Genomic DNA, 16,452 nt, shown 5'->3' with positions numbered 1-16,452 from the left:
CATAGGTCCCAACTTCTGGCCTACAAGGGCTGTGTGTGGTGGCCGAAGGGCGAGTGCCAAGAGCATCTGAGAAAGAGGGAAGAAACTGTTTGTAACTAATTGTGGAGAATGAGGGAGGAATGTGTAATGAATGCTTGGCTCCAGATTAAGAAAGAGAAGGATCACCCAAGATACTAAATTTTGCCCTGTTATCACAACTTAAAACACTTAACTTCTTTCTGACTGATTACTTATTTCAACTTTAAGATAACCTTAGCAGCTCTACTGCTGGATAAACACCAGGAAGGTGCTTTCAGTTTTGAATTTGTGAACAGGATTGACCATGACATTCTAGGTTTGCAGGAATTCTTTAAATCTGAAAATCAAGGAACCACCAAGGTCCTTGTCCACAGTATAACAAAGGCAGAATAGTGTTAGCATGATTAAGCATAATGGATTCCCATAAAATGTTTGATTTTTATTATATCTTTTTCTCTGTTGTTTTATACGCAAGAAAAGCATTTAAATAAGGTTTGTTTCCAGAGAGGGAAGAAAGGTTGCTGGTGTGCAGGTAAATTTACTTTGCTGTAACTGTACATTTTATTGATGCAGGGAGTTGAATCGCAACAAAATTAAAAAAATAGATGGGCTTACTTTCCAAGGACTTCCAGCATTGAAATCGTTAAAACTGCAGAGAAATGGGGTTACTAGGCTCATGGATGGCGCTTTCTGGGGATTGACCAACATGGAAGTCTTGTAAGTATCAACTTTTTGCTTATAAGTTATGCTGACAACATATTAATTGTACAAAATTAATAGAATTGCTTGATAAAATTAATTATGTATTTGAATTAAATTGTTCTAGTGTGCTTTGAAAAGCAGAAAGAAGTCATTGGTGAATGTGTAGGACAGCGCTGAACTGCATTCAACTCTGGATATAAATAGACACTGCAGCTACCTAGCCAGTATCATGAAGTCATATGTGGACCTGTTGCAAAGCACAAATGCCATGGAGTTTCTGAACATTGTCTTTTACCTCTTTGCATGTGTTTGTGTGTGTTTGTAGGCAGCTGGACCATAATAACCTAACAGAGATAACCAAAGGCTGGCTTTATGGCTTGCTGATGCTGCAGCAACTCCATCTCAGCCAAAATGCCATCAGCAGGATCAGTCCTGATGCCTGGGAATTTTGCCAAAAACTCAGTGAGCTGTGAGTAGCTTTTATTCTATCCCAGTTTTGAAAGCCAGGTACATGCCAAAGCATGAGCTTTCTACCAGTGATCTGTAAATTTTTCATAACAGTTTCCAAGGTGACAACAACTTTTTTGTATGTGAGACTGTGATATTTTGTTAAAAGGAGTTGAAGCCAACCGTGACTGCTTCATTTCACTATAGCAGTTGTACTAAAGCTGTAACACAGTCATTTTCAAATCGGAGAAATTCATTCTGCAGTAATTTGTGAATCGTTGGAAATGATACACGAGCTGTGTGGTCAAAAATGGCATAGTAGGTTTTGTGATACTTATAAGGGAAACAAACTTTATCCCCTGCTGAAAATTCACCTGGGTTGAACTGAGTAATAAGCACTGCAGCATAAACATTAAAATGTTTTTTGTGGGGTTTTTTTGTTTTTTTTTTTTTTCCCCTTGAATTTGCAGAGATTTGATGTTCAATCACTTATCAAGGTTAGATGATTCAAGCTTCGTTGGTTTAAGTGTGCTGGTTGGACTGTACATTGGAAACAACAAAGTAAATTACATTGCTGATTGTGCCTTCAGGGGACTTTCCAGTCTACAGACTTTGTAAGTTGACAAACTCAATTTTTAAGGTCAGAAACCTTAAAGAAAATCCTTGGTGCTTATAGATTAATTTTTTTCTCTCCCCCTTCTGTCCTTATGAAGTACACCAGGAGCTTTTGTTAACTTTCCTAGTTCAGCATGTGTTTTTCTTACAGTAGGATTTTTTTCTTCAGAATAGTGGGGAGAGGGAGGACTTCCTTTCATTAAGGCTGTACACAGTGGTGGTGGCAATTATGATAAAAACGTTTCAGTAGCATTATTATGGGGAAGACATGTCTCAATTCGAAGGCAGCAAGCAGCGCTCTTACCCACAGCTGTAGAGATCTGGATCATCATTGTGTCTTACTTGAATCAACATTTTCTCTCATGGTAGAAGTAAGAAGACAAAGCTCAAAACCCTGTATTACTGTGAATGCTAAAGGTTGTCATGACTGGGCAATGCTGTAAGCATTTAAGCATTTTTTGAAATAGCATTTCTTGAAGGGGAAGCAAGAAGTAAACTAATCTAAATCTATTCTGCTCCATTAAAATCTTCCAGTTGCATACCATAGACCCATCTGTTAGCCAGATAAATTAAATGCTTGCCTTTCCCTCTAGGCTTTGAAAATGGCCTTAACTCATTACTTTCAGGGATATGCACACTTTGGGCATGTAGCAAAGATGCAGTTCAGAGGGGTGTATGCTGTGGTTTATAAGTACACAGAGAGATATACGTCATAAAGAGAGGAAGTCTGACTTGGGAGCTGCCTAGGAATTAAGTGTCAGACTTTACCTCCTAGATTTTTTTTTTGCCTCTAGCCCTACCCTGTTGATTCTTTGCTGACACACCATTCTCTTCACAAATTTTTAATCTCCTTATACTTCACAGATAATTAAGCTAGTGTTCTGGATGGTGAAGGTTGCAAAAGTGATTCGCGTAGTGTATTCTCTGTTATTATGAACTTACAAAGGCATGAGTGTATTGTGTTTTAAAGGGGCAGCAGTTCATCCCTTCCCATCCAAAGATGCTCATTCTCTTAAGATATTCCTGTTTTTGAATACCCTTGTAGAGGAATGTGGGTTTGTATTCTAATGATTCTTAAGATTGCTGGCTGATCAGGTAAAGCGTCTCTTAAAAAAAAAACAAACAAAACAGCATCCTGAGCAAAGAAAATATAACTTACCAGAAAGTTATTTTAAATGTATTTTCTTTTAAAGTAATACATGCTCTTGAAGAAATACGAACTTTGTTCTTTCAAATAGCTCCTGTGGTTTGATATTTTTCTTTTTCTTTTTTTTTTTTCCTTTACTGCCTTTAAAAAGGGATCTGAAAAACAATGAAATATCATGGACTATTGAAGATATGAATGGTGCCTTCTCTGGCCTAGATAAACTTAGGAAGCTGTGAGTATTGCTACAGTATTTGTATCTCATCATTCCTAAAAAAAATTAGCATGTTATGTGTGTTCTAAGGGACAAGCCCAACACTTAATTGTGTTAAACTTTCCATAGCTGAGATGTTTGGGTTTGTATTTTTTTCCTCCCATACCATTTTGTTCTCTATAAAGTCTTCCTTTTCTATAAAATAAATTCTAGAATTTTCAAGTCGAACTGATCTGAAATATATTAAATATTACTGCTATTTATGGCAACATCACTTAAAGAATTAGGGTTTCCCATAATGGGAAGAAATAAGTGCATTATATAACAGAAGCATAGTGACAGGGATAGTCTTTAATAAAGTAATGCAGCATCCAGTGGAATTCCATCAACTTCATTGCATTGAAATTTTCAGATGCACATCAGTGAAATAAAAAGTTGCTTCTGTGTATACGATTAGAATAACCCATATCATTAAACTGTACACACTAAGTGGCTTCTAAATCTAGACGTTTAGTCAAGAGGAATAAATCAGTGTCTTTTAGAGGTGAGACGTTTTGCTGCATCGGGGAAGGAAGGTTGAATGGTGACTATTATTCACAGTTTAGAAATAAATACTAAAAATGCTTCCATTTTATTGCATCTTTTTTGCACGTGTACTTACATTTTTCAGGGTACTCCAAGGAAACAGGATTAGATCCATTACAAAGAAAGCATTTTCTGGTTTGGATGCGCTTGAACACCTGTAAGTAGTAGAAATTCACATTTAACCCAACATTGGAAAATTTTTTTTTTATACTAATTGAAATAAAAGTAGGACTAAGAAGCTTTATTTATGACTCTGCATGAAATACACTTACCCTGCTTCCTACTGTGCTCGTGAGAAGATTCTTTATTTTGGAGTTACGCTGAATATGAATTTTGGAATCAATGCAGAAAGTGATATGTATTAAGTATTCTATAAACCTCCTTAATCCTATCTCTAGTTTTTGAGCCAGGGCATCCTTTGTATATCACTAAGGTAGCAAACTATTCCTTGAGTCTTAAATACATCCAGTGTAATAAATTACTCTTTCTTCCTCTAATGTTCTTTTCCTTTTTTTTCCCTAGAGATCTAAGTAACAATGCAATTATGTCAGTTCAAGGAAATGCATTTTCACAAATGAAGAAACTCAAAGAATTGTAAGTTTATATCTAAAGATGTCACCTCTATAAAATTTATATATCCATGTAAATATATAAATAAAAGCCTTGTGAGATACAGTATCACTGTTTATCACTGATACAGTGATAAACTCCCAGTGTAATCTCTTTGAAGTCACATAGGGAAGGGTATGTCAACATTTTGTTTTTTTTATGTTTTATGTGATGACTGCATTTAAATGAGAGAGTATAGGCCAGGAGGTGTTCATTTTCTGCTACATTTGCCGTCCTTATTTTAAATCAGCTGATCTCAAATAGGTAATAGATTAGGGCGACTTTGATGTAACGTGCTATAAGATCAGTAGTGCTGTTACTGAGCTAAAGCTTAGTGGACCAGTGAAATGCAGTGCTGTAATTCTTCTGCAAAGACCTGGTTGTCAGTGCTTGTAATTGGGTCCTTCTGTCCTGTAGTAGCAAAGGGGCAGATATTCAGAGAAGTCATGAAGTGATACTGGGAAGAATGTGTTCTTCTAGTGAGTTTTGGGGTTTCTTTGTTCTTTGACCCTTTTTTTTCAGTTGATCAACACAGAAAAACAGTCACCGTTCCACGTGTTTTCTTCCTCTTGCATATATCTTACATCTCCTCTCTTTCATATCAGCCTTCTCTAGTCAGATCTTTTGTCCTGAGTTGCTCTGTAAATAATCTGACAAAAACCTAAAGAATAACTAAAAGATGTTGCTCTCATTATGAGTAGAAACTTGACTGAAGCTTGTCTGGAACTTTTAATTTGTGTTCTCCAGACTCCTGTGAAATATCACCCTAGAAGTTAGCTCCCTGCTTCATCTTATGATATTACTCTTTGTTCTGTGCCATAGAGAAACTGACGAGCCTTGGGTGTTTCATGGAATCATAGAACAGCTCAGGTTGGAACAGACTTCAGAAGGTCATCTGGTCTTTTGTGAATGAATGTAAATGCTTTTTCTTAGGCACTTGAACACATCGAGTCTCTTGTGTGACTGCCAGTTAAAATGGCTACCACAGTGGATGTCAGAGAACAACTTTCAGAGCTTTGTAAATGCCAGTTGTGCCCATCCTCAGTTGCTAAAAGGGAGAAGTATTTTTACTGTCAGCCTGGATGGGTTTGTCTGTGGTGAGTATAGTCTTATATTCCTTCATTCCATAGAACAAATATTGCTGAATGCATTGATTTTTATTGTGGTTTCTTTGATACATTTTGGTTTCTCTAATAAAATGGAAAGGATTTAATATTTATTAACATTTTCTTCTCTGTTCCCAAACTGTGATGTAGATGCTCAAAGCTTGTAGCTTTGTACGAGATGGGGACTGACTGTTTTCTGACTTCTATTTCATGTACAGTTTGCCTACATAGTATATAGTATGGCACACAAAGGAAAGTTCAATAGTTTGTAATAGTAAGTGTATATGCCCCTAAATTTAAAAGATGGATATTGTTTAGATAACTGTCGTTTTCAAGTGAGGCATATTTTGGCAAACTTGGTGCAATTTTTGTTTTTGATTATTTGTAAACTATATCCATACTTTATCTGTCTCAAAATTATTCCAGAGCTGAGAAAATCTGAAGGTAAAATAGCTGTAATAGCCTCTGCTCTGACCTTTTTTATGTGTGCTTGTTGTCTACTTTAAGAAAATAATTGGACCATGTGAGTTATTGCCTGTAGTAAGCTATATTTTAAAACATCTGATTACCATAGCACTGACATCTTGTATTTCAGTATGCCAGATAGTAAATGCTAGTGAAATATTTTTACTTTAAGACTTGAAAATTTGAGATGATAGCAAATTTTCTCTATTTAGTAATATTCACTATCACCTATGTTGCGTTCTCTATTTCAAAGTGAATCTAAGCATTCAGAGTAAAAATGTGTGAGTCCTCTTGATACATTAAGTGAGAACTTTGAAAATATCAAGAAATAAAAAGCTAATTGGATCTAATGTATTTTGTTGTATACATTTTTTTCTTGCTACTAAAGGAAATTCAAACTTTATGTTATTTAGAGACGAAACGGTAGCCATATTTGTCTTACTAACTTTCATAGCAGATACGATTGCTTAATTGTTACTGTTCCTACTTGTACCCTTTTGCAGTGGCAAAGCAGGCACAGAATAGAAAATAGCGTACAAAAATGTTGTTTTCTCTCTTCCTATTAGCAATGAAATTTTTAATATATTAATGTTAAATAGTGAATAGATTGTGTATAATCTACTGCTGAAAAGGAAATGTTGACAGGGTACAGGAAATTACAGATTACTGAATAGCTAATGGAGTCTATATGAAGTATAAATCCTTAGTTATGAGAAACTCTTTCTGGCAAGAAATTAAATTAGGGGATTTAAATATATATCTCTTATTTGTTAAACCATGGGGGATTGTGATCTTTCTGTTAGCTGCTGAATGCCAGTTTTAATGAATTAATTTCAAACCCCTTAAGATGTATTAGCAAAAAGGGATGTACATTTAATACATAAAGTAATTATCATGCAGAAGAAAGTAGAATCTCTTAAGACAAAAAACATTGCCAGTCTTATCCTAGAGTGTTTTTCTGTATTCTGTAGTATGGGCTTATTTAAGTGACCTTTTCATTCCCTCTTTCTGCCAAATAATTAAGGTTTCAAAATATTTTGTTATTCCATTGATAGTACAGCTAAAACAGAATGAAGTATCTTCTGTCCTTTCACAAGGGTAATTTAAGTCCCTCGTGACAAACTATGCCATTTGCAAACTGAGTTGATAATTTCACTGACTTTGCGCAGGGATAACAGAGTAAGACGTCGTAAATACTTAAGTTGAGAAGCATGGAAACTAAGTGACTTGGGAGATCTATAAGGCCCATGCTTAGTGTCCCAGATCAGGGGACATGTTGCCTGGTTGCTGCAACACAGCTCCAGACTTGCAGGTGTTTTGCAGGCAGCTCGAGTTCAGGCTGTCTACACATCTCATTCTCTTTTGTAATACACAAATCAGAGGAAATAATGCTTTGACCTTGGTATGTTCCCAAACAAGTGAGATGTAAGGAAGCAAAGGGGCTAGGGAACACCTGACTCTGCAGCGCAGGCGTGGTCTGTGTTAAGCAGTATTTGGAGCCTGGGGCTTTTCCTGCAGTATAGGAAGTTTGGGTTTATGTCTGTCAGGAGGTTGGAGACATCTTGAAAATGGAGACTATGCTAAGGCTTTTTGTGAGACCAGTTATTTAATTGCCCCCTCTTTTTGTACATATAATGTACACAGAGTTGACAGAACAAATAATTCATAAGGCAACTAACTCTGTAAACTCATGAAATGGCACTTTGAAGATAACTTTTCAACAGCAAAGGGACCTCCAAAAACAAATTTGTTGAAATTCTTTTATGCTGCCCTGGGATATTCAGCACTGCTGTGTTTGTAAGGTGGACCAAACAGCCACAAATCACTAGAACAGTGACTTTTGTACATGATTGTTTTTTGTGGGTTTGGGGAAAACCCTTGACTTTAACTTGCAGTTTGTGATGGCAGAAGAGCTATGCTTTCAATAAAGAAAAACTAACAGCAGCCTGAGGTGTTGTAAAGATGAAGGGTAGGCTTCATGACTGACATTCATAATTGTTCTTAGGGATGTCAGGGGGTAGTGCTTTCCTCTTCGGTGCTGCTGTTGAAAAAACTGTACACACAGTCTGCTTTTAAATGTGCTTTCTGTTCAATAACAGATTACTTGGCACAATAAATTCTTAAATATGGCATGTATAAATGCCCTAAGGCTAACAAAATCTGAAAAGAAAGCATTATGTATCCATTTTATAAATATTTACCTGCCTCTTCTCTCAAACTTATAAAACAAGACTTAAAAATGCTTACTTAAGAGTCCTCAGGCCTCACATATATATTTTTTTTCCTCTTCCTCTGTGTTCCTTTTCATTTTCTCCCTTCCATGCAGATGACTTTCCTAAACCACAGATCACTGTCCAGCCAGAAACCCAGTCGGCAATCAAAGGCTCCAATTTGAGTTTTGTATGTTCAGCAGCCAGCAGCAGTGATTCCCCAATGACTTTTGCATGGAAGAAGGACAATGAATTACTACAAGATGCTGAAATGGAGAATTATGCACACCTCCGGGCACAGGGTGGTGAAGTGATGGAATACACTACCATCCTTCGACTGCGCAATGTTGAATTTAGTAATGAAGGGAAATACCAGTGTGTTATTTCAAATCATTTTGGTTCATCCTACTCTGTCAAAGCCAAACTTACAGTAAACAGTAAGTATGTTACTTTTTTGCTTGTGAACTTAAAGTAGAAGGATTTTAATCAAGATATGTAAACATAGTTTTTCCTGTCCTCATACTCTGCATCTTTTAGAAGACCCCTTAATAAGATGAGGTTATTTTTTTTTAAATATATCTAGTTCTAAGATCATAATTCAGTTTTAAATCTGGCCCCTTTGTGCTTAACTGTAGTATAGGAAAAAGCAAATAAGAGACCCAACTCATAGTAAATCTGACAAATTGTATGTAACAAGATGAAAAAATATTAATCTTTTCTTCACAGGAAGTCTATACTCTGTTGCAAGGTATGATGGAAAGGTCATGTAGTAGGCGGCTGTTAACAGAAACGCAGTTTTGATCTAGGCAGTCTCATACAGCTCCCTCCCTTTCTGTTTGATGGCTACTGATAAATTGAGGTTGTGTGCTTCTCTGGGATTTTTAGGCTCAAGAAGGGTGTTAAGAAAATGCTTGAAAAAAGGGAAAAGTATGTTTGATTTATTCATTTTGGTATCAATAACTTCTCTGTAGTGCTGCCTTCATTTACGAAGATCCCCATGGACTTAACCATTCGTGCTGGGGCAATGGCACGTTTGGAATGTGCTGCAGTTGGGCATCCTGTCCCACAGATTGCTTGGCAGAAAGATGGTGGAACAGATTTTCCTGCGGCACGCAAGAGGCGCATGCATGTCATGCCTGAAGATGATGTATTCTTTATTGTTGATGTCAAGATTGAGGACACAGGTGTTTATAGCTGTACAGCTCAAAACACTGCTGGAAGCATTTCAGCTAATGCAACATTAACAGTACTAGGTAAGACATTAGCAATCCTTACTGGCATAATCTCCTTTTAAAAACAGCAGTTGATTAAAAATAGCAATTTTATGGAAGTGCAGTTTAGAAATAAAAATACTGTAATTTGTATTGACACATAGATGAGAAATACGTACTTCAGCACACACTATTGTGATGCAAAATAATGAAGTTAATTACATTTCTCAGGGTGTACACAATGTTTGATATGTGGGGCTGCTGGAGATTAGAGATTTTCTTTAACTTGTTAATTTCGTTATGTTTTGTTAAAAAATGTCATGTCATTCTCTGCAATCTTGAGGATGTATGGTATGGCTTTTTTACCTTCTAAGGTAATCAAGTGTCTTGGTATGATCAATGGGCAAGTAAACTAGGCTCTAAGATCAGATTCCTAAGTGTATTTTTTTTTGAGAATGAGAGTATACTTCATTAGGCCTTACTGATGCATTTAGTTTAGCTTTTCCTCTTGAGATGTGAAGGAAAAGGATGTGTTCCCATTCTTGCAAGGTCATTTAGAATATAAGGCTTATGCTTGCTTTTCAGAAACTCCATCATTTTTGCGGCCTTTGCTGGATCGAACTGTAACAAAAGGTGAAACTGCAGTTTTGCAGTGTATTGCTGGGGGTAGCCCTCCACCCCGATTGAACTGGACTAAGGATGACAGCCCTCTTGTGGTAACAGAAAGACATTTCTTTGCTGCGGGCAATCAGTTGCTAATTATTGTGGATACAGATGTAGAAGATGCTGGGAAATATACTTGTGAAATGTCTAATACGCTTGGAACGGAACGAGGCAACATCCGCCTTAATGTAATTCCTACTCCCACCTGTGATTCTCCTCAAAACATTGCCCCATCACTTGATGATGATGGATGGGCCACAGTGGGCATTGTGATCATAGCTGTGGTTTGCTGTGTGGTGGGCACTTCCTTGGTGTGGGTGGTCATCATCTACCACACCAGACGGAGAAATGAAGATTGCAGCATCACAAATACAGGTGTGTAAACTGAAGGCTTCCCTTGGAAGGGAAAAAAAAATACTTGTGGTTGCTTTGCAATGACTTTATTGTAGGAATATTTGTGTGCTTTGACTCAGAGTCTGAAGAGTGAATTACTTGTTACCTTCAACGCTTTGCTGACAAGTCTAAAAGTGCTTCTCTTAAGTGTGATGGCTTTTGTGTGTGTTTTGCATCTCCACAGATGAAACAAATTTGCCTGCTGACATTCCAAGTTACCTGTCATCCCAGGGAACACTGGCCGAAAGGCAAGACGGATATGGTTCATCTGAAAATAGCAGTCATCATCAGTTCCTCACGTCTTCTGTGGGAGGATATTTCTTGCAGCAGAGGGACAGTAATGGTAGGTGTAAAATGCTAAGATTTTCCATGTTGCTTGAGTAGCTGCAGGTTAGCTATTGTCTTTCTAACTAGTAGAAATTACATTAAGGAAACACTGAAACTTAAGTGAGGATATGAAATTCATTGCTTGGGATTGCTTCAGTGACATAATAGTAAGTAGATTCTGGTCATCCAAATGATGTTATGGCTTTGCTTAAATCATTATGTTATTCTCTAGTCTTGACAGTAAATCTAAATCTTGTTTCCAAAGCAAGAGTGTCCAAAAGGAATTACAACAGCAAGTCTTCTTCTTTTGTAGCTTAGAAAGGATACTTTTAATGAAGTGTAGGCATGGTTGGTAATATCGGTTCAGTTAAACTTTCCTATTAGAGAAATTATTAGGGTCAAAGTCAATAAAGAATTTAGGATGACTGCAAGTTAAAAGCTGCAGTACCTAATAGTTGTATGCCCAGCACCTGAGAATCCAGAACATACGTGGGTTAGGGCGGAAAAGGCACCTTGCTAGAAAAGGATTGGGGTCGAGATACACTCAGGAGTTGGGGCAGGAGGGAATGGAGCAGTGATGAGATAGTTTTGCAGTATAGTGAGAGGAGTAGCCTCTTTGCGTCCAGTGTCCACAGCCTTCAAGCGCCATTGATCTTAGAGTCAATATAGCTGCTCGAGCAGTGAGTAACTCCCTCAGATTCTGCTACCTGAGACTTGCTTATTAAAACTCTTCTCTGAAGGGTGGCTGTGTGGCAGAGCATGAGCCTGGCTTCCAGTGCTTTGGAGGAAGTCACTCCCTGCTTCTGATCCCCGTGATTGCGTTTGCTCTGTTGTCCAGAAACTGTAATAAAGCACATCTTAACACTTGCTTGAACTAGAATTCTTACCAAAAGATTAGGTTAAACTTAAACAAGTTCTAATACACTATGAAATTTAGTTAGATAGGGTTCTCGAACAAAACTTAGGAACCTATAAGGTCAAGCTTAAGGAAAGACCATACACTGACATGTCAGTTTTATTTTTAAGGCATTTGCCACCTGGATAATGGCAGTGAAACAGACTTGGAGGGTGTTGCAGATCCGTTCCTATGCCACTATCTGGGGACTTCAGGGACCTTGTATTTAAAAGGAAACACATACGGCTCTGAGGCCTTTGAAGCATACAGTGCAAGTAAGTTGGTAGCAGGTGGGTGTTCTAGTCCTGATTCAAACTTGTGCTATAATGAATCTGTATAAAAACAATTTTTCATTTTCTTTAGGTTGCAGCCCTGACCAAAGAACAGCATGCCTGGACCCTTATGAGTCTGGATATTTAAAGAAAAAGGAATGCTATCAATACTCACCTCCCCTGGAAGATCCCTTTGACCAGTGTGTTGGCATTATTGGGATGCAAGCTACAAGTAGCAGATTGATTAACTCCATTTATACTCAAAATGAAGGAACTGGACTAAAAAGCAGAAGTCTGAACTCAGACACATTTGATTTCAACAGAAGTTTGGAACCCTCATCTATTATCAGTAACAGCACTTTCATGGGTATGTTTTAACTATTGTTTTCTATTCAAGTTGCTGGCATTCTTGCTGTCTTGTTTCCTATTTCCAACGTTAAGCACAACTGATTACTCAGCTTTTTTCTTTCCCAGTCCTACAGTAGGTAATTCTGTAGTTGTGTTTAGATGCTCATATAGCTCGCATTGTGAAAAAAACTAATTTTTTACAATTTTGCTTGAGCTGCTTTTTGTGGGTATCTGTGAATTTAGTAAGATAATACTGCATGTGGAAAAGAAATACTTTAGAAAGGAGGAGAGGAAAGACAGGAAGTAGCTGAGGAAAGGCAGTTTGAGAGTTCTCCTTAACATTTTGCATGTGTTTTTGGTTTGTTGTTTTCTTCTCTGCTCTCTTCCTCCCTGAGTAACTGGTGATACCATAGTATTTCTTTTCCTAAGGCTCACACAACTGAACTGTACATGTAGGCTGTCTCGCCACTGCAGTGCATGAGGATAATTGGATGCTCCCAGAAATCAGGGTCCTCTCTGGATCCTGCCAGAAGATAGATGGGAGATTTGCCCTATCCTGTGTTGTAAATGGAGCAGCTTGGGGATAGGTCAGAAGCAGAACTGACCCACGTCAAAGTATTCAGGTCAAACATGGTAGTCAAGTGAGGTGGTTCACCTCTGGGTGTAACTGTGAGCCCTGTTCTACTTCTCAGGAAACCTAACATATAAGAACTGTTAAATACAACGTCCCAAATGTTTGAAGTGAACAGGAACAGAAAAGTGATTACAGTAAAACTGTAATGAGCATATTTAGATTATCAGGAGATCTTAATAGCTCACGTTTACATAAAAATCTCATCAGTGGTGTGATTCTTATCTTCTATCTTAATATAGCTGGCAGATTTCCATAAATGCTAGGATACTTACCGAAATACACCTTAACAAACTTACAGGCATACCAAAATACATTTAGTATGCCTGAAGGTACATCCTGGGACCTTTCACATGAGGCAGAAGGTATGCAAGGGCTCAGGAGAGCTCAGGGCCGGTTGGGAGACTTGAACTCCAGTATGTGAGGATATATTGTATAACATGATGAGCCAGAACTGTTTACTCTTCAAAGTCAGGCACTGTGGAAAGGTGCCCTCTCTACCCCTCCTTTGTTGTCTTTCTCATGGTGTGTATGACAAAATAGCTTCTGAACCTTAATTCAGGGCTTACAATTTTAATGCAGATTGCAGGGAGAGGTAAGGGGAAGAAGAGCATTACTTTACCTTTGAAATTCCCTAAATTTTGGATCTTGGTATGGTTGGTTGGTTTAAAATTCATATAAACCCACATACTGCTTTCATCCCCGTGATATCTGTGCACCAAGTGCAGCCCTAGTACCCTGGATTGTCTCCTGTCTGGTGCGTCAGCATGGTTGATCAAGGCCTGGGTCTGCTGGTCCTGCGAGGGAGCCAGGGGAGAATGTGCATCACTGGGCTCTTTGTTCTCAGGGGGTGGGGAGGGAGGTATGAGTTCTGAAGTTTTCCCCCTTCGAAATCCAGATGATTGGACTGTAAAACGTTGCAGATGCCATGACATCTGGCAGAGGCCCTGGAACTACACACAGCCTCCTGGCTGCCTGCCACTATTGCTGTGGTGGGACTGTGCAGATAGGGCTTTACCACGTCTCCTGGAGAAAGCAGTTCTACTATATGTGGGTATACCCAGGAGTTAATCAGCCTCAAGGGTTCATGTTTCCGTCTCCCCTATAAATCTATGCACTGCTACTTCATAGTGTCAGTTCTCTGAGGTACTGCCCCATCCAACTTATATCATTGTTGCTGTGGGTGCTTCATAGTCAATTAGCAGTCATCACTCAAATAGCCTATGGTTAGATCTTGGAGGTGGTGGCTTTGGAAGAAGTCATGATAGATTTCTTGCCTTCAGTTGTGGATTTGCTTCTTCAGCTTCATTATCTTCAAATTCAGCCCGCTTTTGCCTCTAAAATCACAATTACAGCTGGAATTCACATCGCTGTTGATTCAGGACCCAGAAAGTTCACAGTTTTGGATTTCTTTTCTTAAAGACAGGATTCATTTGTAGCTTTGGTGCTGTGAGGAACATATTTTCATACTGTGTCAGGAGCCAAGCTGCTCTGTAAATCCTTGATGCAAATATGGACTTTGTCCAAATTCTGTCCAAGTCCATTTTTAGTAACTTCTCAAATTAGTTTTACTTGAAATCTTTGCTTCTAGCAACTAAGCAAAACTAGAATTACCGCTTTTTGGGTGTAAAATTTATTAACAACTGTAGTGTTAAGGTATTAAATAAAATCAGAGTTCTTCAAAATCAGCCTGTACCACATTGTCTTCTGAAAACAAGTCTTTTGAGGGTCATTTACAGACACTATGACTTGTGACAGCCATATCTTTCTTCATTGAAAAAAGAGAAGGCCCTTCATACAGAGGTGTTGACACTCACACCTTCCCAGTGGTAAAGAGTGACAGGCACTCTAATTATTTTCTGGCTAGTGAATCCATATCATTATTAATAAAGGTTCAACTGATATGCCAGTTTTTCTTTGAGCTACATCTGTTCTAGCCAGTTATGGGCAAAGAGATGATGAACAGGTGTGAACGGAGATTTTGACTGGTGGGACTTTTTATTATTAATGGGAGATGCTAGCCATTAAAAGATGGTTGTAGCATTCGTGTTGCACAGTGGGAGGATGTTGTATAATCCTACACATGTTGAGGTTATATTTTTTTAATATATCTTTTTATTTTTGCTGAACTGCATGGCAGATTTCATGTGCCATTTATTCACTGAAGAACAAAACAGGGAGACTGTTGTGACTTTTGCATTAAAAAGTGCCTTGTGATAGATATGTGTGCAGTTTGGTTGGTGTGCTCACCTTCTATCTCACCACCCTTCCCAAAGACAAATGGGAATGGAATAGTCATGAAAACAACTGTAATAAAGTTATGAGTGGCTATACATTTACTTTGGAAATGTTTTTAATGTCTCAGGTGTCATAACCTTGCCATATGCTTGTGATTCCATGGATGTTTTCTTTTAAGGGGTAAAATAAGTTGAGTAAAATCTCACCTTGGTGATCTGCTTGCATTAAGGGTTGCATTCTGACGTGCAGCCCTTAGTGAGACAGGTAACTGTTAGATCAGTGTTTCTTGTACTTACCTATTTACTGTCTTTTCAGGAACATTTGGAAAGCCTTTATGGAGGCCTCAGCTGGACTCTCTCTCAAGTTGTAGGCAGCCAGTGAATTGCCAACCAAAACCTTCTTGTAATAATCCTCATGCCTCAGTGGACTTAGATGCAGAGGCAGATGAAGATGGAAAGGAAAGGACAGTTTCTAGAGGAGAAAATAGCATTTATACTTACAAACAGTCCTTTGAAAACTTTAGGACTTCTACTTTTCAATCCTGTGATTTGGATACATAGCTCCTTTTGGACCTGCCTTTGATTTCAGGAACCAAAGACATCCTTCGACATACTACTACCTCAGTGTGGAATTTTATTTAAAAAGGTTATAAGGAAAGGAAGAAGGGAAGAAAGAAACCACGTGATGCTATGAATTCAGAGCAAAAGAAATGCATTTTTGTTCAAATAAAGCAAAATTGCCAAAATGTGCTACATTTTTATGCAGGAAAGACAATATAAAATATTATATTTCTAATTATTTTATAGCTTTGTTTTATGCAAATAATATCTTTTGTAAATTAATGGTGTAAATAATACAGCATATGTATTTCTATGTCAGACTTCATTTTATTGAGATGAGTAGTAAGCATTCTAATTTTGTACTGTTACTTGTACCTTTTTACAAATGGAAACTCCATGCTGTTTGCAGGTATCATGCATCTTATTTGCACACTACTTTTAATAAAATATGCTGCCATGTTGTCTCACCCACATTAGTGTATGAAGAATGAAAAGCGTGACTTACATTTGTAGGTGCCCTCCATGGCATGTTTGCACCTTTATTTGACTCAAACTGGAATCTTTAGATGTACTGTGTTAAACGTGTTCAGCTTCTAGGAGTAGGTGTGCTCCTGCCACAGCTACCAGTAGGGTGGGTTGAAGCTATTTGTGCCAAAAGTAAGTATGTAAATCTTCCGCTTTGTGAATTCCCACTATCAGATACGTGTGCACACATTCTGTTTCAATGCATTCAAGGCTACTGTAGTAACAACAATTTGCCCATGCCTGTGCACAGAGAGAGTGCATGCGTCTGCTGGAG

The 16,452-nt window shown here is 38.0% G+C and overlaps 1 protein-coding gene across 2 annotated transcripts in view; it reads left to right on the top strand.

Moving 5' to 3' along the window:
* The window catches only part of LRIG3 (leucine rich repeats and immunoglobulin like domains 3), a 40,562-nt gene extending 24,400 nt beyond the window's left edge, over positions 1-16,162 (top strand). Inside the window, exons 6-19 of one of the 2 annotated variants that reach the window (XM_061361220.1) lie at positions 592-735; positions 1,046-1,189; positions 1,638-1,781; positions 3,081-3,161; positions 3,811-3,882; positions 4,248-4,319; positions 5,268-5,431; positions 8,232-8,552; positions 9,087-9,368; positions 9,912-10,364; positions 10,567-10,725; positions 11,736-11,879; positions 11,968-12,243; positions 15,409-16,162. In XM_061361220.1, coding sequence (XP_061217204.1) covers positions 592-735; positions 1,046-1,189; positions 1,638-1,781; positions 3,081-3,161; positions 3,811-3,882; positions 4,248-4,319; positions 5,268-5,431; positions 8,232-8,552; positions 9,087-9,368; positions 9,912-10,364; positions 10,567-10,725; positions 11,736-11,879; positions 11,968-12,243; positions 15,409-15,653 — 2,701 coding nt within the window. In that variant the 3' untranslated portion in view covers positions 15,654-16,162. Of the gene's footprint in view, positions 1-591; positions 736-1,045; positions 1,190-1,637; positions 1,782-3,080; positions 3,162-3,810; positions 3,883-4,247; positions 4,320-5,267; positions 5,432-8,231; positions 8,553-9,086; positions 9,369-9,911; positions 10,365-10,566; positions 10,726-11,735; positions 11,880-11,967; positions 12,244-14,277; positions 15,271-15,408 lie in introns of those variants that run through there. The other variant, XM_061361221.1, reaches the window with a different exon arrangement.
* Positions 16,163-16,452: the final 290 nt, after the last annotated feature.

Source organism: Neopsephotus bourkii, unplaced genomic scaffold (assembly GCF_033783945.1).
Source record: "Neopsephotus bourkii isolate Nb327-2 ecotype Australia unplaced genomic scaffold, CSIRO-AGI_Nbou_v1 NB_1053, whole genome shotgun sequence".
In the NCBI taxonomy this organism is placed as follows: Eukaryota; Metazoa; Chordata; class Aves; order Psittaciformes; family Psittacidae; genus Neopsephotus; species Neopsephotus bourkii.
Note: the sequence above shows the minus strand (reverse complement) of the source record. Positions and strands in the feature narration are given on the sequence as shown.